Source organism: Girardinichthys multiradiatus, chromosome 6 (genome assembly GCF_021462225.1).
Source record: "Girardinichthys multiradiatus isolate DD_20200921_A chromosome 6, DD_fGirMul_XY1, whole genome shotgun sequence".
Lineage (NCBI taxonomy): Eukaryota > Metazoa > Chordata > Actinopteri > Cyprinodontiformes > Goodeidae > Girardinichthys > Girardinichthys multiradiatus.
The window spans coordinates 18,919,755-18,946,941 of NC_061799.1; the positions used below are offsets into that span (position 1 = coordinate 18,919,755).

General features: G+C 39.3%; 1 protein-coding gene across 2 annotated transcripts; it reads right to left on the reverse strand.

The window, feature by feature from the left end:
• Nucleotides 1-411: 411 nt before the first annotated feature.
• Nucleotides 412-16,128, reverse strand: LOC124869854 (alpha/beta hydrolase domain-containing protein 17A-like). 2 transcript variants are annotated; one of them, XM_047368018.1, is made up of 7 exons: nucleotides 15,938-16,128; nucleotides 15,312-15,398; nucleotides 13,146-13,233; nucleotides 9,935-10,445; nucleotides 9,555-9,749; nucleotides 7,004-7,183; nucleotides 412-4,859 (listed from the first exon to the last, which is right to left on the reverse strand). In XM_047368018.1, the coding sequence occupies exons 4-7, from the start codon at nucleotides 10,429-10,431 to the stop codon at nucleotides 4,634-4,636; spliced, it is 1,098 nt and encodes a 365-aa protein (XP_047223974.1). In that variant the 5' UTR covers nucleotides 10,432-10,445; nucleotides 13,146-13,233; nucleotides 15,312-15,398; nucleotides 15,938-16,128; the 3' UTR covers nucleotides 412-4,633. The 2 variants fall into 2 exon arrangements, with proteins under 2 accessions (XP_047223974.1, XP_047223973.1); XM_047368017.1 differs by lacking the exon at nucleotides 13,146-13,233.
• Between the last annotated feature and the right edge of the window lie 11,059 nt (nucleotides 16,129-27,187).

Below are 27,187 nucleotides of genomic sequence, written 5' to 3' on the forward strand. Positions count from 1 at the left end.
ATTAAAGCAGCAATGCGGTCCAATTGCAATACATCTCGTCCAAGACACAGAAGCCAAAATGATCTGATTCTTCAAAATTCATGAAAATATGTAAAATGTCACAGCTGTTAAATATTTGTCATGAACAAACTAAAGGTTTCTGGCACCAAAATTAAACGTTTAAAGCTGCTTAAACACCTGATAATGTGATTGTGTGTGTGCTTTATACCTGTATGTAAAACTGACTTATTTCCACTGCATCTAACTCACAATTTGTACAAGAATCTTTAACATTTTCAGCATTCATTATTTCAAACATGGCAGCAGTCTTAACTGTACAAATGCAAATACTTGCATTTCTATGTAATTGTGCAGTTTGTGTAATAAATGTTAATTTATAGATTGTAAATGATTGAAACCACCTACTTTCACTTTTTTGTACTTAAGCGATTTTATTTTGTTGTCCATAAAAAGGTCAAGATTCAGTCCCATGAATTCATTTCATTACATCATATTCTCAGTTCAAAAAAACCAACATAAAATTACAAATTATAATACAAAGAAAGAAACTGGTTAAGTACAGTAACCATATAAACAGTCTACTAATAGGTTCTACACCCCCATCCCCGACATCTGACCCAGTCAATCTCTAGCACAAAAATCAACATTACATCAGTTAGTATCAGCATTAAAAAATTCAGATAAATGTCCTTTTTTTCCCCTTATCTTTTTTTTTTTTTTTTTTTGGAGTTTAATGTCCCAACGCTATGAATTCAGCTTTATCCTCACATTGACAACACATAAGATTATGCTCCATCCCATCATTTGCTCTGTAAAACACAGACATGCATACAGTTTTACTGTTTAATCCCCCCTCCCTCCCCGATCAATAAACATTCAAGGCCAGAGGATACAATATATGACCCATACGGGTGCATCGATAAACAGTACGCATCCAACCCAGATTCCCAAACCCAGTGAGGTCTCACTGGTTTCCCCAACCCATCCAGATAGAAAACTGAGGACAACCTCTTACTTCCAGAGAGAGAGACTCTTCACTCTCTCAGATTCTTCTGATGACTCAGTTTCTGAGTTTGAGAATGTAACAGATTTCCATTATTCAAATATCACATACACAAAGCACAGGATGAGAACGAGGGGGGGAGAGAAAAAAAACATCCCTGCTCGAGCAGACAGGAGGTGAGTGGTGTTCAAAAAACATTTTCTGCTGCTTCCAGAGACCCACTCGCACTCCCAAAAAGGAGCAACCAGGTCAGCGCCGGTTAATAAACGTTCCCTTTGATACAACGTAGCCACTATCACTGAAACTGATGGATCTCCTGTGCAGCAAACATCTTGTACTACAGCAGGTCTGCACACAGGACCCATTAGTACATCTCCACCCAGGAAAAGCTGTATCCTTCATGCTTTCCTTTACAACATGGTCAATGATAATGAAAAGACAGATGTACATTTTATACCCTTGTTACACTTTGGATGCTTTGTACAATAGTGCTGAACTTAAGACCTGCTTTTTCATGCTAGATCAGATATATATTTATATATATATATAGTGTGTATGTTGTGTTTTTATGGGTGTGTGTTTGCGCGTGTGTATGTTGATGTGCAAAAGGTGTGTGTGCGTACGTGTGGTGTAACCTGCACCACACCAACAGTGACGAGGCTCAAGTATGGCTTGTGTCAGACATTGCAGCGTTCTGTCAGCCACAAGAGAGCTTCTGTACATTTAGGGCCAGAGATGGAAACAAAACAGGAAGCTTCATCCCATCCTGGCACCTGATCTGGATCACATCGTTAGTCTCAACATCAAGAAGCATGATTATGAAACATCCAAAACATGGAACAACTTAGGAATAATTACACCAAGACTAAAATTGGCCTAGCAAATGTCCTGCGGAAGCTCACTCAATACTGGAAACTGATTATTGCTAATCAGCATAAGTCAGACTACGCATGGTATCTGTGACTAAAAATGGACATAGTTCATGTTAGTATTTGAAGCAGAGAGCAGCTTTGGAGTCAACTCGAACAGACGCTTGAAGCTCCAAAGGCCGCAACTTTAGCGGCGCTTCAGACTGACGGCTAATGTTTCAACATTTAGGGAAATGTGGTCATTTCAGTTCTCGCTGAGGGCAAGCCGAACAGACGGGCGTCCCTCACACAATCATTTAGATAGTTGGTCAATTTCCAGTAAAGCAGAAAGAAGTAAAAAAGAAAAACATGGCTCTTTCCAAAGATTAAGAAAGCATCTGAAGTGTCGGTCAAACGTTTACAAAACTATTAGGCATTAATTTGAGATTTATTTTAAGCTTTTAATAATGCATTTGAACCGATCTTTTCCCAGCGGGAAAGTATTATTCAACACGACTTCACTTTTACAAATACATTTGGTGCACAAAGTTTAAATATCTACTTGCAAATGTGTTAGCAAGTTACAGGGACAGCAGAATATTTGTAGCTGTCAACAAGCTACAATTCTGACTACTTGAAAAAACGTAACTATGTAAGGAAATTCGTTGGGATGTTCGAGATTAAGGCTCAATCAGGTGGAAGCTGCCGCAACACCGGTTTTACTATCCACAGTGAAGCGAGTTAAATATCAACCTGGACTGACAGGCTGCTGAGCAAGAAAGACATGCCTGCTCCAAAACCTGAAATTTGCAGCTGGCAACTGTTTTATGGAGAAAAAAAAACTATTTATAATCAGGAGACAAAGACTTGAGCCAGCTGAGCTGTTAAAAGTAAGTTTGAAGGAGTCATGGTGGAAGCTTTCGATCATAAAAACCTTTTACCAACTGTTAACCATGGTGGTGGTGGCAGCATCATGCTGAGAAGGCTTTTTTTTTCTTTCCTCTGCCAGTAGTAGTCATGCACTGAATGTTGGAGATGGAATAATTAAGATGGTGGACTACTTCCAAATTCTTCAACTTTCAACCTCAAATCAACAAATACATGATTGAAACGTGGACACAGTTGGGTTTTCAACTGGGACGACGATCTCAAACACAAATCAAGACTGTCGATAAAGCAGCTTCTGGGATGGGTCAGACCTCAACCGTATGGAAATCTATTGGACCATTTTTAAAAGCTGGGTTCATGTCAGGAGATGGATTTATTATTTCTGAAAAAAAGGTTTGAAATATTCAGCCAGGATTCTGCCACAAGCTTGTTACAGACTCCTGACAACATGTGGCCTACAACTTACTATAGATCCAAATATGAGTTGGGGTGCATTTAAGTATTTGAGGCCACGTGTATAACTTAAGAGGCCTGTGTGGAATAAATAAAAATCCACAATAAATGTAAAGCTGTTGTGCAAATTCTTGTTTTTGTTTTTTAGATCATGAAGTTGCATCTTGTTCCATTTCACCCTGAAACAAGAACAGTTTAAATAAATCACTAAAAGCTCAAAATTATAACATTTGTGGAGATGATTAGTGCAGGTAAACTTCAGCCCGGACCTTCACACACCAACCACTCTGCTGCATCAGACATGCTGTGGTCTTATGGTCTTTACTGGTACTTTACTGTTTCTGGTTCAGCCACTACCCGGAACGTCTGCAAGCTTCAAAAATCTCATTAGCACACCCACTCTGGGTAAAACGGAGAAACGACAAAGCGAACTTGTACCTAAAAACCAAGAAAATTTAGATTCTTTGAACAGGAATTTTAATGTATTCCCTGAAACCTGTTTCTGTAACTGAATGGAAAGTTTAGGACTGGAAAAGACGTGAAAGCTGGCCTTTTGGGAATTAATAATAAGGGAAAGTATGAGACATTGTGCAGCCATGCAAGCTGTGAAAGGATTTCTGACTACTCCAATCCAAAAGGACTGGAAGAAGAAGACTGGAGACAGACCCCCAAACCACACATTTAAGATGATTAGTGTTAGCTGGAGAAAAACTTGGGAATGCCCTGGCAGTCAGACTGATGTCCATTAAAAAGGTAAACAAATAGTGAAGGAGGGATACACTCTTGATCAGTGTTTGCCAACTGGAAAAGAGAACTAGTCAAACTATGGAGGTATTCTTCATTACACAAAAATTACATGATTTACAAATAAAACAAAAAGAAACATCAATATTGATGTCCTCATTACCCCTCCACTACTGTAGATTTCCAAGTTACCAGGATGTCCTTCATTTCTGCACACATTCACTCATGCATACTAATGTGTGCACACAGATCCACAGTGGTTTGAACACACACATCACAGCATATTCAGCAACACATCACTTCAGAATTACATCTGTGTGCCTTTTTGGACAAAATCTCCCACTTGTCAATTGAATGAAGTCAACACGTTTTAAAGCTGCAATTCCAGGTTGTCCTTCGAATCTGCGACTCTGAAATGATTTTGTCTATTCTGTAGTGTTTCACCATCACTGTACAAATGTATAAAGCTAATGACGTTTAAAAAAATGTCAGCTTTAAAAACAGGAAACACAACATAGTTTGTGTTTAACCTGTAGGTGTGCTGCTTTAAAGACACACAGATGTGACCAAAATCACACACACACGCTCATTCATTGCAAACATGCTCACACACTCTCTCTCTCGCTCACACACACACTAGCAAACAGATGCACATACACAGTGTTATAGATACAAACACGTAGAGGCTGCTTGTTTCTCAGGCGTGCTGTGCAGCCAGGTCCTGGTTGATGAAGCGTCGTAGCCTCTCCAAGTACTGACTATAAAGCTCGATGTCGTTGTGGCCGGCCCCCTCCACCCACAGGGGCTCCACGGCCTTGGGACAGCGCTCGAATAGGGCGAGGCCGTGAGAGAAGTCGATCACCTCGTCTTCTGTACCGTGAATGATGAGCACTGGAGACGGGATCTTGGAAACCTTCTCGATGCTGGAAGAGATTTATGGATTACTGCTTTATGGAGTTATGCGCATTTCAGTGGTATTTTAAAGTAAGATCAGTAATTTTACTCATGAAATTGGTCTTGAGTTTATCAGATTGCGTCTATAAAAGGTTTGTAGAAAACAATGAATTTTTAAAATACAGTTTTCCCAGGATGGTCCTATCAGCCAGGGGAAAGATGTAGGTTAAGGAAAAATATATTTAAACAGATGCAGTAAAATAAATTTTTTTCTAATTCAGGACCCATTTAAAAACAACCTTGTTTCCAAAAAGCTATCAATGAGGAAAAACCAGCTTTTTATATTCAACATTGAATCGGAAACTAAAAACTCTGATGAATTATTTTTCCAGTCTGTTGCTTTATATCTTCTGACAACATACAATGCATACTTACATTATTATATATTAAACAGTTTTCTTAAAGAAGGCAAACACAGAAAAACGTTTCTCTAAAGTTAGTACAAAATTTAACAAAATATGAAAAAGCATAATATTTTCATATTCATAGGTTTGGGGTGAAAGAAAGAAACAAAGAATTAAAGAATAAATTAAAATCTGATCTACATCTGATAAACAAAGATAAACTAATCTCAGATGCTGAAAATAGCTAACTTTGAGTCTTCTTCCCTCAGTAACAGCGTCCACACCGAAGAGTGTCGTTTCTTAGGAGCAATTTGCATAAACAGGAAAAGGTGTAGTTTTTAACTTTCCACTGATGTCAATTCTGGTCATTCTTGGTGCTCCTCTACTTATATTCATGCGGCACTTTAGAAAACCCTTTGGGGTTATTACAAATCGACAAAAAATGTCTTTAAAGGGGACATACTTAAATCATTCATTTGTGGTCTGTATAAGGGGAGTGGTGGCCTAGTGGTTAGAACAGGAGGTTTGTGTTCCAGAGGGGACAGAAGGGGCCAGGTTCATATCCCACAGATTACCACTCTGGGTCCCTGAGCAAGACCCTTAGCCCCAGAATGCTCCCCGAGCGCCGCACAATGGCAGCCCACTGCTCCCTATAAGGGATGGGTTAAATGCAGAGGACAAATTTTGTTGTAATGTACATGTGCAATGACCAATAAAGATGATTATTATTATTATTAAAATGAAACTGCAATGCTTTGGTTTGAATTCCTTGTTATTGTAACTGAACAGGCTCCACTTTTACCCGTTCTGAGGTGCGTCTGTGAGCCACTCGACTTGATGCGGTCTATATAAATGCTACGGAGGCACTTCACATTTCAATGAAAAATAAAATTTAACCAGACACTTTGAAGAGGTTCTGATGCTGGGGGACGGTGAAATGAATTGTTTCGGGTTATTACACCCAACAACCGAATATTAAGACTTATCCACTTGCAGCTTTGGCATACTTGAGCTTGGATGACAAAAATCGCAGCAAGAAATAAATTCCTGAAATAGATCAGCCTGAAGGTCCAGGACCTTGTTTAGCTGCTCCGCTGCAAATACTGTGGCGTAACAGTTGGAAAAACATAACAGACAATAGAGAAAACTGAACAGATTGAAAAATATGACCCAAACAGAATATAAAGACATCTACGCTGCACCTGGAGAGACTAAATTAAACTTTTCTGCATTCCTACAGACTCCAAATACACAACACATACTTTTTTGCACGTACTTTAACTTAAAGAAATAAGCATGTGTTAATTTGTCCAGTAATTTTCTAACTAGACTAGAACTATGATTATGTAAGAGTACTTCGGTAGCCTCCTGCCTCGCTTCCTTTGACTAAAGGATCCAACAGATGGTGTTAAGCCTGTGGGAAGAAGTCTCAACTTGATATAGATTTTAGTTACTGTATGACCGAGGTAAAAATTCCCAGAGCTCCTAATCTCAATTTAAACACTTTATCCTTTTTAAAAACAATTGCCCGACTTAAATATGAAGTTAAGATAATAATTCTGCTCTTCTGTTGCTTTATGAAATTTTATCCATCAGTTGCTGACATCAAGTGAAAAATAGGCATACAATATCTTAAAAAAAAATAAAAAATCCTAGGAAAATTTTGTTTTAACTTTTGTTTTTCCATAAAGGAAATATAATCATATTTTACAAAGTTTTGGCCTGTTTTGGTTTGGACTGAATCAAAACAACCACGGTGAAGAACTCACTTGGGGAAGGCATCGAAGCAGTAAGTTTTCTTTGTGTCAGGGAAGGCCACCCTCATGCCAGAGGTGAGAGGAGAATGAAGGACCACTGCAGCGCATTCGAACCTTGATGCTAAGTCTACTGTGGGCACTGTGCCAATGCTCTGTCCATACAGGATGATATTTTCAGGGCTGATGCCATACCTGCAAGACAAGCCGACAAATTTCAGAATAAAACAGAAGAAAAACAGAACAGAACTTCATGTTTGGATAAAATATGGTGGCAAATGTGCTGTTTAGTTGTTTATTTATTTATTTACATACAAATAACAGGGATTATCAATTTTTGCAATCGACTTGTTACAGCTAACACCATGTGTGTGTTAAAGTGCTTCACATAATGATACATTCCAGCCTCTAGAGATAAATGCAGCAAACTACTTATTCTAACTTTTATTAAACAGTTAACTGTGTTATTAGTTTTAACATTAAAAGGGAAAATTTATACTTAATTTCATTTTATTACACTGCTCAAAAAAATAAAGGGAAACCTCAAATAACACATCCTAGATCTGAATGAATGAAATATTCTCATTGAATACTTTGTTCTGTATAAAGTTGAATGTGCTGACAACAAAATCACACAAAAATCATCAATGGAAATTAAATTTATTAACCAATGAATGCCTGGATTTGGAGTCACACACAAAATTAAAGTGGAAAAACACACTACAGGCTGATCCAACTTTGATGTAATGTCCTTAAAACAAGTCAAAATGAGGCTCAGTATTGTGTGTGGCCTCCATGTGCCTGCATGACCTCCCTACAACACCTGGACATGCTCCTGATGAGACGGTGGATGGTCTCCTGAGGGATCTCCTCCCAGACCTGGACTAAAGCATCCACCAACTCCTGGACAGTCTGTGGTGCAACGTGATGTTGGTGGATGGAGCGAGACATGATGTCCCAGATGTGCTCAATCGGATTCAGGTCTGGGGAACGGGCGGGCCAGTCCATAGCTTCAATGTCTTCATCTTGCAGGAACTGCTGACACACTCCAGCCACATGAGGTCTAGCATTGTCCTGTATTAGGAGGAACCCAGGGCCAACCACACCAGTATATGGTCTCACAAGGGGTCTGACGATCTTATAATGACCTAATGGCAGTCATGCAGCCCTCCAAAGAAATGCCACCCCACACCATTACTGACCCACTGCCAAACCGGTCATGCTGAAGGATGTTGCAGGCAGCAGATCGCTCTCCACGGTGTCTCCAGACTCTGTCACGTCTGTCACATGTGCTCAGTGTGAACCTGCTTTCATCTGTGAAGAGCACAGGGCACCAGTGGCGAATTTGCCAATCCTGGTGTTCTCTGGCAAATGCCAAGCGTCCTGCACGGTGTTGGGCTGTGAGCACAACCCCCATTTGTGGACGTCGGGCCCTCATACCATCTTCATGGAGTCGGTTTCTAACCGTCTGTGCAGACACATGTACATTTGTGGCCTGCTGGAGGTCATTTTGCAGGGCTCTGGCAGTGCTCCTCCTGTTCCTCCTTGCAGAAAGGCGGAGGTAGCAGTCCTGCTGCTGGGTTGTTGCTCTCCTACGGCCTCCTCCACGTCTCCTGGTGTACTGGTCTGTCTCCTGGTAGCACCTCCAGGCTCTGGACACTACGCTGACAGACACAGCAAACCTTCTTGCCACAGCTTGCATTGATGTGCCATCCTGGATGAGCTGCACTACCTGAGCCACTTGTGTGGGTTGTAGAGTCCGTCTCATGCTACCACAAGTGTGAAAGCACCACCAACATTCAAAAGTGACCAAAACATCAGCCAGAAAGCATCGGTACTGAGAAGTGGTCTGTGGTCCCCACCTGCAGAACCACTCCTTAATTGAGTGTTTCTTGCTAATCGCCAAAGATTTCCCCCTGTTGTCTATTCCATTTGTACAACAGCTGTGAAATTAATTGTCAATCAGTGTTGCTTCCTAAGTGGACAGTTTGATTTCACAGAAGTTTGATTTATTTGGAGTTATATTGTTGTTTAAGTGTTCACTTTATTTTTTTAACACTGTATTTGTTAAGTGCTGTTTTTAATGTTTAGGTGCCAGGAGCTTTCTACAAACAAAGTTCTTTTGGCTTGATTTAGTTAGAAATGCACCGATTGAGCCTTTTCTGGCCAACATCGATTTCTGGTTTTCTTTGAGATTTGATTTTGCAGATAACAACTCTGACAGGTTTTAGTTTTTTCTGAGACATATAACAAAGAGAACAAAAATAAATAAATCAGCAGCATATTACAATATTATATTAATGCATTAAAACAAATGCCCCTTTTTCAAATCTTTATCATTTTTATACAATACAAAACATGTGGAACAAATAACATGCTGCTTGCTTAATGTGTTTATAGACCAAAAATGATTTTAATGCATTTAATGAATAAGAAAATAAGCTATAATAAAGAGCTATTGCAGAGCTTTGCCTGATCTGTCTGATAACTGGTTTGACCAAAAATGAGCCAGTCGGTTTTGACAGTTTTTCTACCAGCTAAATCAAAACCAATCGTGCCTCCTTACCTAGAGCGCAGGGCGTGCCATGCAGCATCGATGTCTGCGTAAAGGTTCTTCTCAGATGGCTTGCCAGTGCTAACACCGTAGCCTGAGTAATCGTAGGAGAAGATGTTGCAGTTGATGCGTGTGCCTAAACCGATGTAGAAGCTGCTCATCTGACCCAGGTCAACGGCATTGCCATGTGAGAACAACACTGTGAACCTGTGAGACAGAAAGGGGAGAGAAGAATGGAAGGAAGTCCAGCGTAAAGACAAAAGGAAAGGGCACTCCTACTTGAAAACTTAAAGTTGACTAATATCGCTGATGGCTTGCTAACAACTTATAAACAGGTTTATGAAGTGTGTATCTCAGCAAATGCAGTCTCACAATGGTGATTCATATCCCACCTGGCATTGGGAGCACAGCGAATGTACATGCATCCAACCCTGTTCCCTCGGCTAGATCTGGTCAGGAACACGTCAGTCACATCCAGTTCTCTCTGTGAATACTGGAACTCGGCTCTTTCTGTCAGGTGCAACTTCCACCTGCCTTCAGGCCCACTGATACTACTGCTGGCGCTGGCAGCCCCACCACTGCCGCCACCACCTCCTGCTCCTCCAACACTACCACCACCACCGCCGCCTCCTCCGCCACCACCACCGCCACCTCTGTCTGATCCACTGGCATTACCCAGTCGTGAACGCAGTCCTGGCGCTCCAAGTGAGGGGGGAGCAGCCCCAGAATTGGCGGCAGACACAGTTGTTGCTCCAGATCCGGGATCTGGGTCAGGGAGCAAAGCATAGGTGGGCTCCGGAGGGAGAAAAGCCAGTTTGGCTGCAATGCGGCTGGGACAGGGGGGGCAGCAAAACAAGCAGCATAGCTCTCGTATGGACAGGCCGTTCATCTTCTGGCACGAATCTGAACATGAGAGGCAGTTGTTAGTGAAAATATTAAAACATCTGAAACCTTTGTATGGATTGATATCCTAAAATAACTTCTTGATAACAGTTAAATTCTATAACTTAAATTAGAAATTGAATAAGCAGTTGCTGTAGTGTTCGGATTGAGCTTCATCTACATAGCAATTAAATCCAGTTCAATAGCAACGAATAACATGACAGTGGAGAAGGATATGTTTAATGGATAGAATGGGTCCAGGAACTTACCCCTGGGGAACACCACAAGTAACTGTAATATTGTGACTTTTCATTACTGATGGAAGCATACTGTTGTCAGTGAAGTTGGATATGAACCATTTTAGGGCAGTGTGAGCGAGTCTAACTGTGGGGTGTAGTTAAAAAAAAGAAAGTAGTGTTTTTAAGAGTTTTTTCTAAGCTACAATCAATCAGTAAACTTCACCAGCTTCTAAATCGGTTCATTTAGAAGGTGTAAAGCAAAAAAGCTGATCAGAAGAATCCCTAAAGGTGACAAAAAGAACAGAGAGAAGAGGAGGAAAGAGGAGAAGAGGACAAGTTTGTGTTCAGTTGTTATTCTATAGACATTTTTGTGTGTTTCGCTGATAAATGGAGCAAAGAAAAGCCTGCTTATTTTGTAAATCCAAGAGCAACAAAAGCTTTCCAGTGAAAAATCAAATAATTCTATGCTGACAGATGTGGAACAAAAACTGTGCACAACCAGTGCCGAATATCTCCATCTGGCAAAGGATGTGAAGATACAACTTTTTTATAGAAAAATATGGGAGTAATTTTCTTGAGAGATATTCATTTAGCCGTTTTCTTTAGGAAAAACATTACAGCAATAAAATAAAAGTAGGCCTAATGCTGCAATTAACACACCACAAAAAAACAAGAGCTGTGACATACAAAATAAAGGAACACTTTAATATCAAGTCAGTTCAGCTTCTGGAATATTGATCTGGTAAGTTCCTGTAAGTAGTAGAGGGGCTGTTAATCAGTCATGGCCCCAAAACATTTTGTCATTGACCCACTGGAAAAGCAGCCTGCCTCAATGACACATTTATCACTGACTATGAAATATTAGTAATAACCATTGAAGCCACAGGATGTCACGAGATATTGGAGGAGCGAGGGAGATAGAGAAAGGCTTCTTATTAGACTTTATTGATTATACACCATCCCTGACAGAAATGACAACCTAAACAACATTTGGAAGTCAAAAAGCCTTTTCTCACTCCTCAGTCTCTCGCTTTTCCCATTCAGTGACAGAGAGCTGTGTTATTACAGTGTAATCCATTTTCAATGTGGAATTTCAGAATTAAAGCAATACTAATATGGCAATATCTCCTAATCTTTTACTGTGTTCATAACACCTTGAAAAGAAAATTGTAGTTTTGTAAAATGAAGCTACATCACCTCTAGATGTCACTTAATTCATATCCGATGTGGAAATTGAAAATTGCACCCCTGGAATATTCCAGTATTACATATATTTTTACATTATAATCATCAGCTTAAAAGAAAAATGTCCGCCAGAGACAGATTCCTGTTTAAGGTTAAGAGAAGACCATCTATGTCACTGAAAAATGTTGTCATATCTTCTGTCAAAGTTTGAAGCCACCTGAATATGCCAATATTATAATTCTCAGCATACATGCAATATTTCATCCAGAGGTGTAAAACCTACAGAGTTTTCAGATTTGCAAACTTGAGTTCCAGTTGCATGGTGAAATATAGTATTTGAGTTCTTGTTTCTCCAAGAACTCTCTGTAAATGTACTCTGACTGATACAAACCCTATTTTGGCCATTATCTTCTCTGGGGCCAGGGCTGTATTCTTTGAATAAAATTATAAGAAAGGCTTTGAATTAAAAGGAAACCAAACTCTTCATCAGGGCAGAAATCCTTGAATGACAGTTTACTTTAAACGGATTATTAATATGGTGATTAATATTCACCATATTTACCAGGCTTTATTTTATGTATAACTAAATATCCTCAGCAAGTCTCATTGAAAATGTTTAAAGATACTAATTTAACATAGAAGTTCTTAGTTTCCAATCCAATCTATTTTATTTATAAAGCACATTTAAATACAAATTGTTTAAACCGAGTGCTGTACAGTATCAAAGGTCAAATCAAGATACAAATAATAAAAATAGTGAAATAGAACCAAAAATTAAAACGGTAAAAATAACACATCAAACTGTAGCAAATAAAAGAAGACCAGACCAACTCACACCTTGTCAAAAGCCACTAGACTTAAAAACAATAAGAGTAGAGGCCTATCTGATATTTAATGGCAATTTGTTCCACAATGTAAAAGGCCCAATCTCTTCTGAGTTTCTGCCTAGTTTTTTGGTACAGTCAATAGAGGCCGTTCAGATGATCTAAGAGCCCTTAGTGAAACATAAGGCCTCCGATTAGTTTTGGAAAACTGTACATCACTGAGGCATGCTTTTATTTTGAAGGCGGGTCTATAAATCTGAATGCCTTGCTACTCAGAATTTGGGCAAACTTAAGTATTCTTTCAGATGAACGGGATCCCAAATAACAGCGCTATCTACCACCAAATCCACAATGCTCCTGCCTTCTTTAGCAACAACATGACAGACGTTAGCTGTTTTTGCTAGCTCCATTTCAGTACCAGGCAGGCAGCCATAATGAGGCTCAGCAGCTACTTCCCAGAGGCTTGACCTCACCCAATAAGATAGAAGCTGAGGCGGTGACGCTGTTCCACAGACTGCCCCCTCTGTCTTTGTCCCGCCCCGTTCGTTTTTACATTTCCAGCTGCATGTTGAGGAGAAAAGACAATACACTGACCAAGGAATGTAAAAGAGAAAGATGGAAATAAATGGGCTAAGGGAAATAGAAGTTTTTTTTTTTTTTTGTAAAAATATTTGCGAGGGATTAAATATGAATAATAGAAAGGGCTATAGAAAATAACATATTAATGAATGCATATCTTTTTTTTCCATTTTGTTGGATATAATTGCCCATTAATTCTTTTATTAAGTAATTCAATTATTAAGTTATTTATTTCTGAATGTATTCTTAATTAAGTCAATGCAGGACAGAGTAAATGCAGATAAGAAACAACAAACTGTTCACAAAAACGAAATAAAAATAAAATTAAATTAAATATCGAGTGATTTTCAAAACTGAATATTAACCTGTTTTTGGAGGAAACATCACGAGGGCATGACTCAATTCAAGGCGTTTCCTTTGCAACATATAAACAGGAATAGTCTAACTATGATTCATAATAATGTCTGCAGACGATATATATTTGACCAAAACTAGCAATGAGATGAAAATTGTCATTGTCCAGGATAATGATTCAAAATATTCAAAGAAAGTGATTTGCCAATACACAGTCCCAGTCTGGTACTTCAATCAAATAAATCTCACGTGTACATACACCATAGAAGCCCTAAAGTTTAGTAAAAACATTACAGACTTCATCAGTATTACATGGTCTTCATCAGTATTGCAGTCGTGTCCCGCTTCATTCACTCACCAACGGTGTTCCAGTCAAGGCAGCATTAATTTTTTTTGTTAGTGACAAATATTTGTACGTAACAGGAGTTTCTGCAGGACAGCCTCTTGTTTCTAAGAACAGAACTGCCTCGACACATAGAGCTACAGTCTTCAATCAACTTCAATCTTGCTTGTGCTGATAGTGTTTTCATGCCTTAGACCCTCAAATTTAAAGTTTTTCTCAGGACGTAATTATCACCCTAGTGAAATATTTGCATCTAAATCTAGTATATAATTTAGGTTGGAAAAGGTTCAGTTATAAAGCTCCGTCACTCAAATATAGCTAAGATTTTAAAGAGTTGGATCATGTTAGAACATGGCATTTTCTTAGACATTTTACAAAGCTAGCACTTAGATATTATTGGGTCTCATTAATTGTTCTGATACAAAATAAATAAGCATTCTTAAAATGTTGGGATGTCAACGCTTTACTAGATTCTGCAGAAACACGCTGTGAACGGAATATAACCTAGTACTGCTACATTTTCATTCTAGTAGTAGAACAACAAAAAATATATACTAGAAATCATTGTTCAAGGGTTGTAATTTGAGAACAAATGTATTATCTAAGCAATAAAATTAAACTCAAAAAACTAAAGACAAGTTGAGAAGAAATATTTCTGATACCATAGTGTAGGCTGCAGTGATCTGAGAGGCACATGTTGTCTTGCAAATAACTAACAAACTTAAATAAATAGAAAGATGCAATACTCAAATAGGACCTTTCAAAAAATAATAATTCTAGGATACATGACAAAAGGAAACAACAAATCCTGGTTGTTGCTCCTTTTGCTTAGATATGCGACTATCAGCAAGCCTTCAGGTGCTGTTTTTGCTCCCATTGCTGGATTGTTGATTAGCCATCCCTTCAAAGCAGCATCTTATTAGCTTATATGGGTTGTACTTTCAAGAATCTTATTGTAAACATAAATATACCTAAACTATAATCTATAACCAATTTTGTCATTCCTGTTAGCAACAAAGCCAGAGTATGTTGTTGAAGTTCTGGTTCGACATTGTGTGATTTTCCTGAAAAATGCTGGATTTTACCAAGCAAATAGTCTTCAAGGTAATGTTTCTAAAAGTCAACATTTCCTACATAAACCAATTCAATACACAAGCACACGCTGAAGTAGCCTGTGCAAGGTCCAAATTCCCTTGTTTTAAATAATCTTCATCTTAAATTGAGATTTTATTTAGAGTCAGACAAGCAACCTTAACTTTTTAATACTTTTTCAGATTAAATTGTTATTTTTGACATACTACCCTTTTGAAAACGTTACTAACATCCCTGCATGGTTAGACACACAAATATCTGTTACACATACCTGGATTTAGAAACCCTTTTGTGCTGTAGTTAACCTCCAGAGCACTGCACCAAGGTCTCGCAGTCTCTTCAGTGAACCACTCAGACCCTATGAAAACAAATAAAACTATTTGTTGCAACTGAACAGTGTACAAAATATGAAATCATAATCAGGCAACACCTTGTAATCCAGTCTAATTCTTTTGTAAAATATAGGTATAAAAGCAATAAAAACCACCCAGGTGAATTTATTCTAAGGACTATAAATATCAAGCATTATTTCTACAGATACTGCTATGAATGATAGCCTTTGGTGTTGGTGAACAACAGGCAATAAATTGCCAGACATCAGATGCTTTTGACAAGGGTAAACAGGGATAATACCCATAGCACCATGTCAGCAGAAACACAGAATCACTGGCATGCTAATGCAACATGTCATAACCATAATATAAAGCCTTGGTTTTAGTCCGTACTGTTAGAATATAAAGGTGAACAGAAATCCAACAAAACAGAAGTCGAACTGATCACCAGAACCTCTGTATTTAGCAGCCAAATCTCCATCCATCACTACCGCTAGCAGGTTATCCAGCTAGCGGCGGCTGCTGCTAGCCCGTTAGCTTGGCCGCCTGAAAGCGACCTACTTACCGATTCACAGCAGGCGGGTAGACGGGATGGGGAGCGCCTATATGTACTCAGAAGCAGCGCAGGACTACGTAAATCCCTCTTGTGTCTTGACATGAATGGACTTACTCGAGTGTACCAACCAGTTATCGGTGGCAAGCTAGCTGAAATTCATGGCTACCTATTTTTTTTTTTTTTTTTACTACTGTCCGATTTCATCCGGAAGTGACGTAGGAGCGTTTTCAAATTCCCATTCAATTATGGGACATATTTTAAGTAATATTTACAACCCGTCTGAGGTTTTAAATAAAACTAAATATAAATGCATTTTAAATGTTTTCAGATATAATAGTATGTAGTTAACAATTATTATAATTAATTATATTAAGTATAGACAACTAAATGAAGAAACATGCCATTAAATGTGTCCTTACATACTGTGTTTGTGTCCAGTAAAGGTCATCAGTGCAAAGCAATACAAACCAGCTCCTATGATTTCAAATCTTCATTCAGAGATGCAGCTCTGGCACCCACTGTGTAAATGTGGCTACTGTTTGTACGAGACATATCTTATAGCCATTTATTATTAAAGATGTGTGGATCATTACAAACATCCTCTGTGCAGAAGAGATTTTATTTCAGTTTTAGAGTTTAACTGCTATGAATTTGTACTGAATGTTGTGTTTGCCAAAAATGTGCAACCAAAATGTCACCCTGATAGGATTTCTCTCTTTCTTTCCAAGAGTCAGGATGAGCACAGTTCATTTAAAATCTATTTTATTTACACATTTTCTCACAGTTTGTAGTGGCAGTATGTGGCTTTTAGACCATAACTGCCATGAAACAGTCTGAGACTGATGCTTCTGATTTCACTGTTTTTAATTACATTCTGGACTCCGCTGGTGCTATGGGGTTGAGACATGTGTTCCCAGACTCTGGGTTTCAGCCACAAAATGGAAACACACACAAAATCAACTTAGATAGATGAAAGGATTTCAGGAAGTTCAGTTCTGGACAAAAACAACCCAACAACTTAATAAAACAACAAAATGCCTTCATACATAGGCTTCTTCCGATCTGCTGTAATACGGAGCGCTACAGAAGATTCTTCCTGACCACAACCATCACCATCTTCAATGACTCTTTGAAGAAACTTGGACAGACTGAGTTTCCCTCTGGAACTGATAAAATATTTTTTAATTGAATTTAACTAAATTCTGTAAGAATATCCAAAACATATTTCAAACTTCCCATAAATCTAAACATTACTTCTAAGGCTTTCCATGTGGAACCTACAGGTAGACCAAAATCAAATATTAAAATTGCACATTCAATCATGACAAAGTGAATAAAAAGGAATGCCAAATTTCAAAACACTACAAAATAAAAAAAGTGTTTCTGTAACATGGTCCAAATGAAATTTGTAATCCAGTATTGATGGAAATACATTTCAGGTTTAGAACACTAAAATAATAGTATGAATACTGTCGAGGTCGGAAAACTTTACTGGCCGTCCGTTAACTCTTACATTACTCCTCACCTCTCATTGACTCTTTTTATTTGGCACCCCAAAGGACAATCCTCAGTCAGAGATCAGTTGTACGTTGCCACAAGTTTATTAAAACCAATCTGAATTCAGAGAGGGAGACACACACTTACACTGGTACCTGGAAACGTCTGTGTGCTGTCTCACTGGGGGCTGCACTTCACTCCGTCATATACCCCATGTTGTTGTGCAGCACCTTTCTTTCAGTTACATACACAATCATTCTATCTGTGGATGTTTCCCCAGCAACAGCATAAAAAAACAGAGATACATTTCATCATTTAATTAAAGAATTGTTTCCCACACGTCTTCAGGAAGTTTCGGGGTGGAATAGTTATCAGACGTTTCGGTTAGCACAGAGAAGAGCACCATGCCTCCCCAATACACTGCCGGCTTCTCACGATACAGACAGAAAACACCTGCAAGCTTTAACCTTGAATAATAAACACTCATTGTGTTAAATACTAGAGGCTACTGTTATGGTTTTTTTTTTATAACTATCAAAAGCATTACTAAAAACTCCTAATAAAAATCAATCTATAAGCAGCAAAGTCCCAAATATATCTTAGTTTTAGCTACTAATAATAAGGCATTTATATTTCTACAATACCTAACTTAATAATAAAGGATGACTACACAAGACGAATGGGCATATTAAACCCGATTAATCTAATCATTTACACACTTTTTAGATGATTAGAATTCTATAAAGAAAATTTGTTATGAGTCGATTGCATTTAAGAAACTGATGAAAGCTTAAAAATGAAATCTTATCTTTGCTTACCACCTCCAACATCATCTGTGCCTCTTAGCCCAAGCTCTCAGACTAACACATAAAGGACAGAGACTAAATGGACATCCTTCAATCAAACGAGGTGTGAAAATATTGACAGGTGACGGGACATCCTAGGGCGGGACTTCCGGTGGCGTAACTGGATATTGTCATTAACCGGACGTTGTCATCACAAGGGGGCGAATTTTTCTAATTGTATGTTTTTTAGATGTTTTTACATAAATAAATAAAAAACATGTAGTTTCTCCACTTTAAAGGTACACTCAGGTTAATGCAGGCACGTCACACAAAATTCTGATAAAAAGAGAACCTGACAGAATTCATTTTGTTTTAGCGCACAGGTTATTTAGATGGATGTTTTTACTTCTAAAAAAACAAGGAATACAAAAAGTAGATACAGAACCTTTCTTCCTCTGCTCAGTAATCTAATCTGCACCAGTAACTTGTAGAGATGATCTAAAACAGAGAAACAAATGAACTGAAACAAATACATTTTCCGCACTATAAGGCGCACTTAAAAACCTTTAATCTTTTCAAAAAATGACAGTGTGCCTTGTAATCCGGAGCGCCTTATATATGGATCAATTGGTTAATTGGTTGATCCATACTGGTTGTACACGGCGCTCTGTCAAAATGTTTCAGTACGACTGGTAAACTACAAAGCCGCACCGCTTGCAGCATTACGGCTACCGTAGTCAGGGGCGTCGCCGAAGTAATAGCGGTAAACACCTGTACTGTGCTTACTCCTAGTCCAACACCACTTGTGTGTGTATAACGTTTGAATGTACTGTTGCAGGAATTGCCTGAACTATATGTGATTAGAAGCTCAGTGTGTGGGGTGTATGTTTCGTGTGTGTATGGAAGATGTTGACATTACTCCTCCGGACAGAGGTGGCGCTGTGTGCTGCCGTAGCTGAGAATCAAGAGTGAAGGAGTGACATCGGTATTATTGTGTGTGTGGGGTGGGTAGAGACGGCGACCGGAGCAGCGGTGTATGAGTCTGTAAGCCCTGTGTTTTTACGTGCTGCAAAGTCATTAAAAAGAACCCCGAATCTCGTCAACAACTCAGTGTTTTGATGCTGTTTCTTCATGCTCAACTCAGCAACGTATGAGTGAGGGAGTTAACCCCGAGGAAACTAGTAACTTCGGCCCTGGAGAAAGCGTCTCCCCTGTGTCATCAGACTACGGTCAGGGGACAGAAACAGGAAAGGTTAACAGTACTAACGTTTGATTTAGTGCATCAAACTGTTTCTTTTACGTGTTTACTGAATCAGGGAAAAGTTCCCTTTCACGTTTTAACTAACGTTTGATTTCAACTTCATCTTCATAGACTCCAATGCATTCCTAACGTGCGGTTGGCTCTATTCAATAGAATTCTATGTAGAGGAGACCTTACCATGAGAGTGAATGGAGTTATCAGAACGCTGGTTTGTAGTGTATTAATAAAGTTTGACTGACTGACTTATTTGACTGTTTTGTTGACATTCTCTTTAGCACAGCTCCATCTAGTGGATGCATAACGCAACCCCAGTCAAACGTTTGACGGCAGTAGCTTCTATTCTATGCGCCTTATAATCCGGTGCGCCCTATATATGAAAAACGTTCTAAAATAGGCCATTCATTGAAGGTGCGCCTTATAGTGCGGAAAATACGGTAGTTAAAAAGTAAGCCAAACATGGAGTTATCTAACATTTTATGAGTGCTCAGTATCCTGTTTCCAAATTAGAAATGGATTATACAGCTAATAGACTTTGTTTGGAATCATGAGAGACTCCATTTGGTAAAATGGATGATAATTTTAGTTACCTTAAGCTTTTCTTTTTTCATCTTAGAGCAATAGTTATTGAGGATTTAGAGAAAACAGTTATCCTGTAACTGTTGCCTAGTCCCTTTGATTCAAAGGCTTCTCATCCCACGTGGGAGCCGGAGGTTGTATCCTGTAGGCGTGGTCTATGTTAAACGTCACAAGAAACTGAAAAATAAAAACAAGTTAAAAAGTCCTCAGACCTGTCACTGTTTATTGTGGATTGACAAAATCTTCACACCGACTCTAGTCAAAGTAATTAAGACAACCATGCTCCTTCCTGGCCCAAAGTGTTGAGCATTCACCTCATGAGACATGTCCTTTGAGAGGGGCAGCATTTGAACAGTTTTACACAGCCACTGTTGAGAGAAGCAAGGTACTCCAAACTGTGTATGGCCTTCGTCTCGAGGTTATTTGGGAGCAAGAGTGGACTGAAATGAAAAAATCACACCGGGGGTGATCAGCTTTCTTGAGAAAATTAATACACCCGAACCGCTATCCCCCCGAGATGCTCTGTATGGTGGACGCACCTGCCCTGAGTTTGAGGTACACAGCGGGGCCAGGTGAAACTGTACATTATATGGATTACACATCTCTGTACCCTGTTAGGAATAACCTTTATTAATATGCTCATAGCTGTTTTTGCCATTTATACTATAGTGAAATAAATATAAGTTCTAATGTTTCCCTTTTGTTACAATAGGATAAGAATGCTTATAGACACACAGTACAAGGATAAATGGCCCAAGGATTGTCATAAAAGACCTGAGGCTGGGGCAATGGGTTTGATAGTGGAGCAGCTGGTATAACTGGGTTAATTAGAAAACTACAGGACACTTCTAACAGATAGACACCACAATGGTGACACATAGTCTACTGATAATCACTGAGGGTGGGCACATCCATTGCATTGGAGTGCCAGATATAAAACTGTATGTGACCTTCTATCAAGGCTCTTCGTCATGCTCTAACAGACTGCGACGGTCCAAGACGAGAGCCTCAGCGCTGATCTCTGTAATCATTCCTCTGCCTTAATTTAGATTAAAATAGCTCAAAGTTAGAAACAGTTTGAGAGTCGTTCCTTTAAGAGTCTTTAGATAGAAGTGGTGTCTGTTTCCGGGGTCCAAGTACCGGTGGAGCTCCGAGGACAACCCCTATGTAAATGCTAACTGCGTCTTCACCACCCAGCATCATTTACAAAGATTTTGATGACCCCAGAAGCTACTTTGGCATCATCAAAGCTGTGGTCTACCCCCCACGAGGTCTCCTTTTCCCCGTTTTGCCTTACAGAACATCCCAAGGTAAACTTGTGTTTACTCTCTGCCGCACATGTGCTGAAATAAATAACCAGTCAGGTCCCTACAGGCATAATGATGAGGACAGAGCTCTGACGAGTGTGTGGGTGAGTGCAGAGTTTTGTAAAGAATTGCAGTGTGGTTATCACCTTGCTAAAATCACAGAAGTTTGGCATTGAGAAGAGCAGTGACACAATCTTTAAAGGTTAGATTCATTGTATTGTAAATATGAATCTGAGAATATTATTTAATATTAATATTTTACCAAATAATATTCCGGTCTGTTAAGGGTTGTCCTGTGAATACCAGCCCCGTTAAGGCGATGGTATTAGGACAGAATAGAAAGGTGTGAGACAAGCTATGGCATTATTGAACAGCATAAACTCTGCACACATATAGAATGAATTCACACAATTTCTTAAAATACAAGAATTTATTAACAAAAATAAGTCAACTCGAAGTCAAACACATTTCAATCAACAAACTCTTTACTATGCTAAAACAATCCAACTAAACTACCAAGCAGAATTAAAGAATAATGAAGACTAATGGGCTATGTACAATATAAACAAGTTGATTAAAGATGATTAGAAATCATGACCAAAAAGAGTGATGCAACATTACCATGCAATGTTTATGTTTGAGAACCAAGGATTATCTTGAAGAATCTGGAAATGAAGTTAAGTTAGTCTTGGAACTAATTTAGGCAATAATCAGCAACATCTAGACAACCCTTCACAATGCAAGATCAGATTAAATATTATTTTAATAAAATAATGTTTTAAATAATGATCTGCTGAATAAAACCAACCTCCTGGATGACTAATTCTCAACGGTGTCTAATTAACTGCCTTTATTTATTAAAATAATATTTGGAGAAATATTATTGAGTATTTTGGAAAAGAGCCAAATCTTTCTGGAGAAATGGGGCGTAATGGTGTTTACTTAGTTATCAACTCTAGCAAATGATGTTCAGGGACTATTATTCACTAGCTTGAAAACTAACAACCTTTCTGTTGACTAGCCTTAATGCTAGCACACGTGTTCTTACCGGCTGGCCGTTGGGCTAACAAAGAAGTTAGCTAAAGTGCTAAGCTAGAAGATAGCTTAGCACCAGAATCAACACATACCCTTAAAATACCAGGGTTAAAATGCATAAGCGCTGACGGCGCGTTATGAGCAATGTTCTGGTTAAAACCACCCTTTTAATTAAGTTTATCTTAGCTTTAAAACATACAAAGAACACGAACCGGCCTGTGTGCTACAGGTAGCATGCTAGCACCAAGATAGCCGAGTTCCACAAAACAAACTTCATAACATGAAAACGTTTAGATCATTTCATCCTAAACCAATCTGTTAATCTGCCCAAACCTAACCTCTGAACCTGTTGAGGGAATGTTGTCCAAGGGCGAAGTTTGAAGAAGATATCCGTCGTGAACAAAGAGTTAGCTTCCCGCTAACTTCCTCAGTTTCTCCCGATCAGAAGGTGAACAATAGAGTTAGCTCCGGAGAGCTAGGCTTGCAAGACGGCTCGTTCGGTCCGTCGACCAGCTGTTTGTTACCGTAAACACGGTTGCGGGCCGTAGTCTTTCCTCCACACTCGGCTTGTAGAAACAGCTTCTCCACCGGGGCTTCTCTCGAACACCGTTTGCGTCTGCGGGCTTCGGAGAGAAGGTCAGCAATGTTTGTACCTTAATTATCCCCGTTCATGAATGACAATACCGGATACACAGACAGTATTTCCTTCTACTTAACTTTGCATATGATCGATGATTGTATGGCTTCGGATCCAGTTGAATTTATGTCTTTTTACCAGCAAAAGACCTCAGCACGCTGTGTTTCCCTCCTAACCGGTCCCTCTGGAAGGCCGTGTGGAAGAGAAAGACTTGTGGAAAGGTGGGGCTTTTATTTGGGTAATGGCGCCACAGGAAGTCCGCAGTTACCCCCTTTCCTGGCTGTGCTGGAAGAAGGTTAATGCACTTTATTTTGAAAAGTTCCAGGAAAGTATGTACCGGAGTTTTAGTGTTGAAACCCATGGCTGTATGGTCCCAACAATTGCTTTTTAAAGGGTAAGCAGGAGGCTTCAGGCTACACTTCTGAAGCGGTGGATGAGGAGAGCAGGTCAAAGTATGTAGCAGACTACAAACTCCACCAGGGTATCCAGTTAGACGCAGGCAAAATCGAGGTGAACCCTGCCAAAAGACAGGTAGCAAAACTGTGTTTAAACAGCTTTTGGGGAAAGTTTGCGCAGCAAAGTGATCTGTCTCAGACCACAGTCATCACTAACCCTGATGAGTTTTTCAGCTTCATATTCTCGAGCAAATACAGGGTTAACTACTTCCATTTCTTCAACCCTGAAATGTGTGTGGTGCAGTGGAACTACAGCAAATGTGTCATCTCTCCCCCAAGCAAGGTAAACAATGTGTTTATTGCAGCATTCACCACCGCTTATGCACGTTTAAAACTTCTCAACAGCATGGAGCAATTGCAGGACAGATTGATTTATATTGACAAAAAGTGGTGAAACTCCCTTAGAACTGGGGTATTATCTCGGGTATCTTACAGATGAGCTAGGGGGAGACAGCATTTTGGAGTTTGCATCAACAGGACTCAAGAGTTATGCATACCACACCAAAAACCAGAAAAAGCTAGTAATACGCGCTAAAGGTATCACTCAGACGCATGAATGCAGCGAGAGGCATCAAAGGACTGGTTGAGGGCTACTTAGCAGGATCCAGTGAGGGTGTCATTGAAATTCCCCAGCACATGATCAGGAAGGATAAAAAGAGATTCCTCTTAAGAAATGCTGTGTTTGTTAAAAGGTTTCGGTTGGTGTACGACAAGAGACGCCTTTTTTCTGATGGGACAACTCTGCCTTTTGGTTATTAGAGCATAAGAAGAGGCAGATAAAAATAAAAAAAATAAAAATGTTACATTCTATAGATTTACAGGAAATTCATTTTGATCCAAGATTTAGAGCGCCTTTCTCGTGTATGATTGTCGGACTCAGCAGGTGTGGGAAAACCTTTTTTGTAAAAAGTGTTTTGCAAAATTGTAACCATGAAAATATTGTATGGATTTACACATCTTTTCAGCCGATGTATGCTGAATTGCAGAAGATGAATAAAAATATTAAATTTGTGGAAGGATTGCCTCATTCTTTTGAAGATGAAAACCTGTTTCCTCCTGATCAGAATCATCTGGTTATTTTAGACAATGTTATTGCCCAAGCCTCAGATGATGAAAACGTGATGAAGGTCTTTACACAGTTTCGTCACCATCGTAATATGAGCGTCATGATGTTGACTCAGAATGTATTTCATCAGGGAAAGTACAGTTGCACCATTAGTCTGAACTGTAATTATATGGTGTTGTTTAAAAACCCGAGAGATAAACTCCAGCTGAATATACTCGCCCACCAAATGTTTCCATCGCAAAAGGGTCAGTGACAGAGAGCTGTGTTATTACAGTGTAATCCATTTTCAATGTGGAATTTCAGAATTAAAGCAATACTAATATGGCAATATCTCCTAATCTTTTACTGTGTTCATAACACCTTGAAAAGAAAATTGTAGTTTTGTAAAATGAAGCTACATCACCTCTAGATGTCACTTAATTCATATCCGATGTGGAAATTGAAAATTGCACCCCTGGAATATTCCAGTATTACATATATTTTTACATTATAATCATCAGCTGAATATACTAGCCCACCAAATGTTTCCATCGCAAAAGGGTCTCTTCCTGGAGAGTTTTGAAGACGCAACGAGAGACGCTCATGGTTATTTAATCATCAATTTCACGTCTACCTGCCCAGAACATTTCAGACTGAGAACGGGGATACTTCCTCACCAGTGGCCTGCTGTGTACGTCCCCAAAACAAAGTAAGTCATCATGTCTGCGTGTATAAAAAGGAATGTCCCATTATTCAGAGCTTTGTACCAAGCCAGTCCACAGAAACGTAGAGATATTCTCGCACACTTTTCACCCAACTTTCTTCAGGCTCTGTGTGAGATTGCTCTGAATATTTTAAAAGGTAACATTAAACTATCACCCTCTCAACACCGGAAATTGAAGAAGCAAAGAAAAATCATCAGATTGTTGGCTGATAAAAGAACTGGTATCAAACGTAACAGCTGGCTCTCAAAAACCAGGGAGGTGGTTTTATTCTCCCCATCTGAACGGCTCTTGCCCCCTTGATCGGTGATCTAGTGCATGGGATAATCAGGAGATAATGTCTCTCAGAACATCGCAGAAGATGTTTCTCTTTTCCCCTCATCAATTCAGGCGTCTGACCCAGTCAGAAACGTCCATTCAGACAGACGGCGGAGGAGAATTTGAATGCTGAAATGAGGACGATATTGAATGACCCCGGTTTGACTTCTTATGAAAGAAAATATATATATGATGCACTTTTGCAGAGGTATCTCACTATACTCAAGCAGGGTATTTAAGAAGAACCACGGGTGAGTTTAACGCTTCAGCGTGACACATCGAACGAGACTCCAGAGCATGAGCGGTATGAAGAAAAACAGGTCCTGGGGGATGACCAGGTTGCTTTGGATCAGATTGTTATGGATGTACTGAAAAGCCTGCTAAAGCATAACCATAAAAATGCTGAGTACATTTTGAAGAAATTACCTGAAAGAAATGGGGATTGGACTTCGTGAGGAGAATTTATATTTAAAGGAAATGTTGTGAAGGGATCCCATATGATTGACTTGTTGAAAAATCTCATGCTACCGTTTAAAAAAACTGGAGCACCGCTACCCCAAGGATGGTCAGACTTTCTACATACGTTGTCAGAGGTAAACATCCCCATATCTTCAGTCAATAACCCTTATGCTCGTGATGAATATAGATGGCTCAAATCAGAGGGAGAGGGATCATTTATTGAAAGTGCTGAAGCATTCCCTCACATTAAGCAGAGAAGAAAAAGGCAGGTAACACTTTCTCCCACTGGTTGAGTTCTGAGCAGGAAAACCCTAAAAATACTACCATGAAGCCAAAAAAGTCTCTTCGTAAAACAATACTACCTCCCCAATGGATCACATTTTCATCATAAACCGTTATAAGAAAATGAAACGTGTAACCTATTTCTTTTATTCAATAAAATCTTTATTGATTATATTTTCATGTCTAGCATCATGTTCTGCTTCACACACACACACACACACACACACACACACACACACTGATATACAGGGGTTGAACAATGAAACTGAAACACCTGTCATTTTAGTGTGGGAGGTTTCATGGCTAAATTGGACCAGCCTGGTAGCCAGTCTTCATTGATTGCACATTGCACCAGTAAGAGCAGAGTGTGAAGGTTCAATTAGCAGGGTAAGAGCACAGTTTTGCTCAAAATATTGAAATGCACACAACATTAATGGTGACATACCAGAGTTCAAAAGAGGACAAATTGTTGGTGCATGTCTTGCTGGCGCATCTGTGACCAAGACAGCAAGTCTTTGTGATGTATCAAGAGCCACGGTATCCAGGGTAATGTCAGCATACCACCAAGAAGGACGAACCACATCCAACAGGATTAACTGTGGACGCAAGAGGAAGCTGTCTGAAAGGGATGTTCAGGTGCTAACCAAAAAACATAAAACCACGGCTGCCCAAGTCACGGCAGAATTAAATGTGCACCTCAACTCTCCTGTTTCCACCAGAACTGTCCGTCGGGAGCTCCTCAGGGTCAATATATACGGCCGGGCTGCTATAGCCAGACTTTTGGTCACTCATGCCAATGCCAAACGTCGGTTTCAATGGTGCAAGGAGCGCAAATCTTGGGCTATGGACAATGTGAAACATGTATTGTTCTCTGATGAGT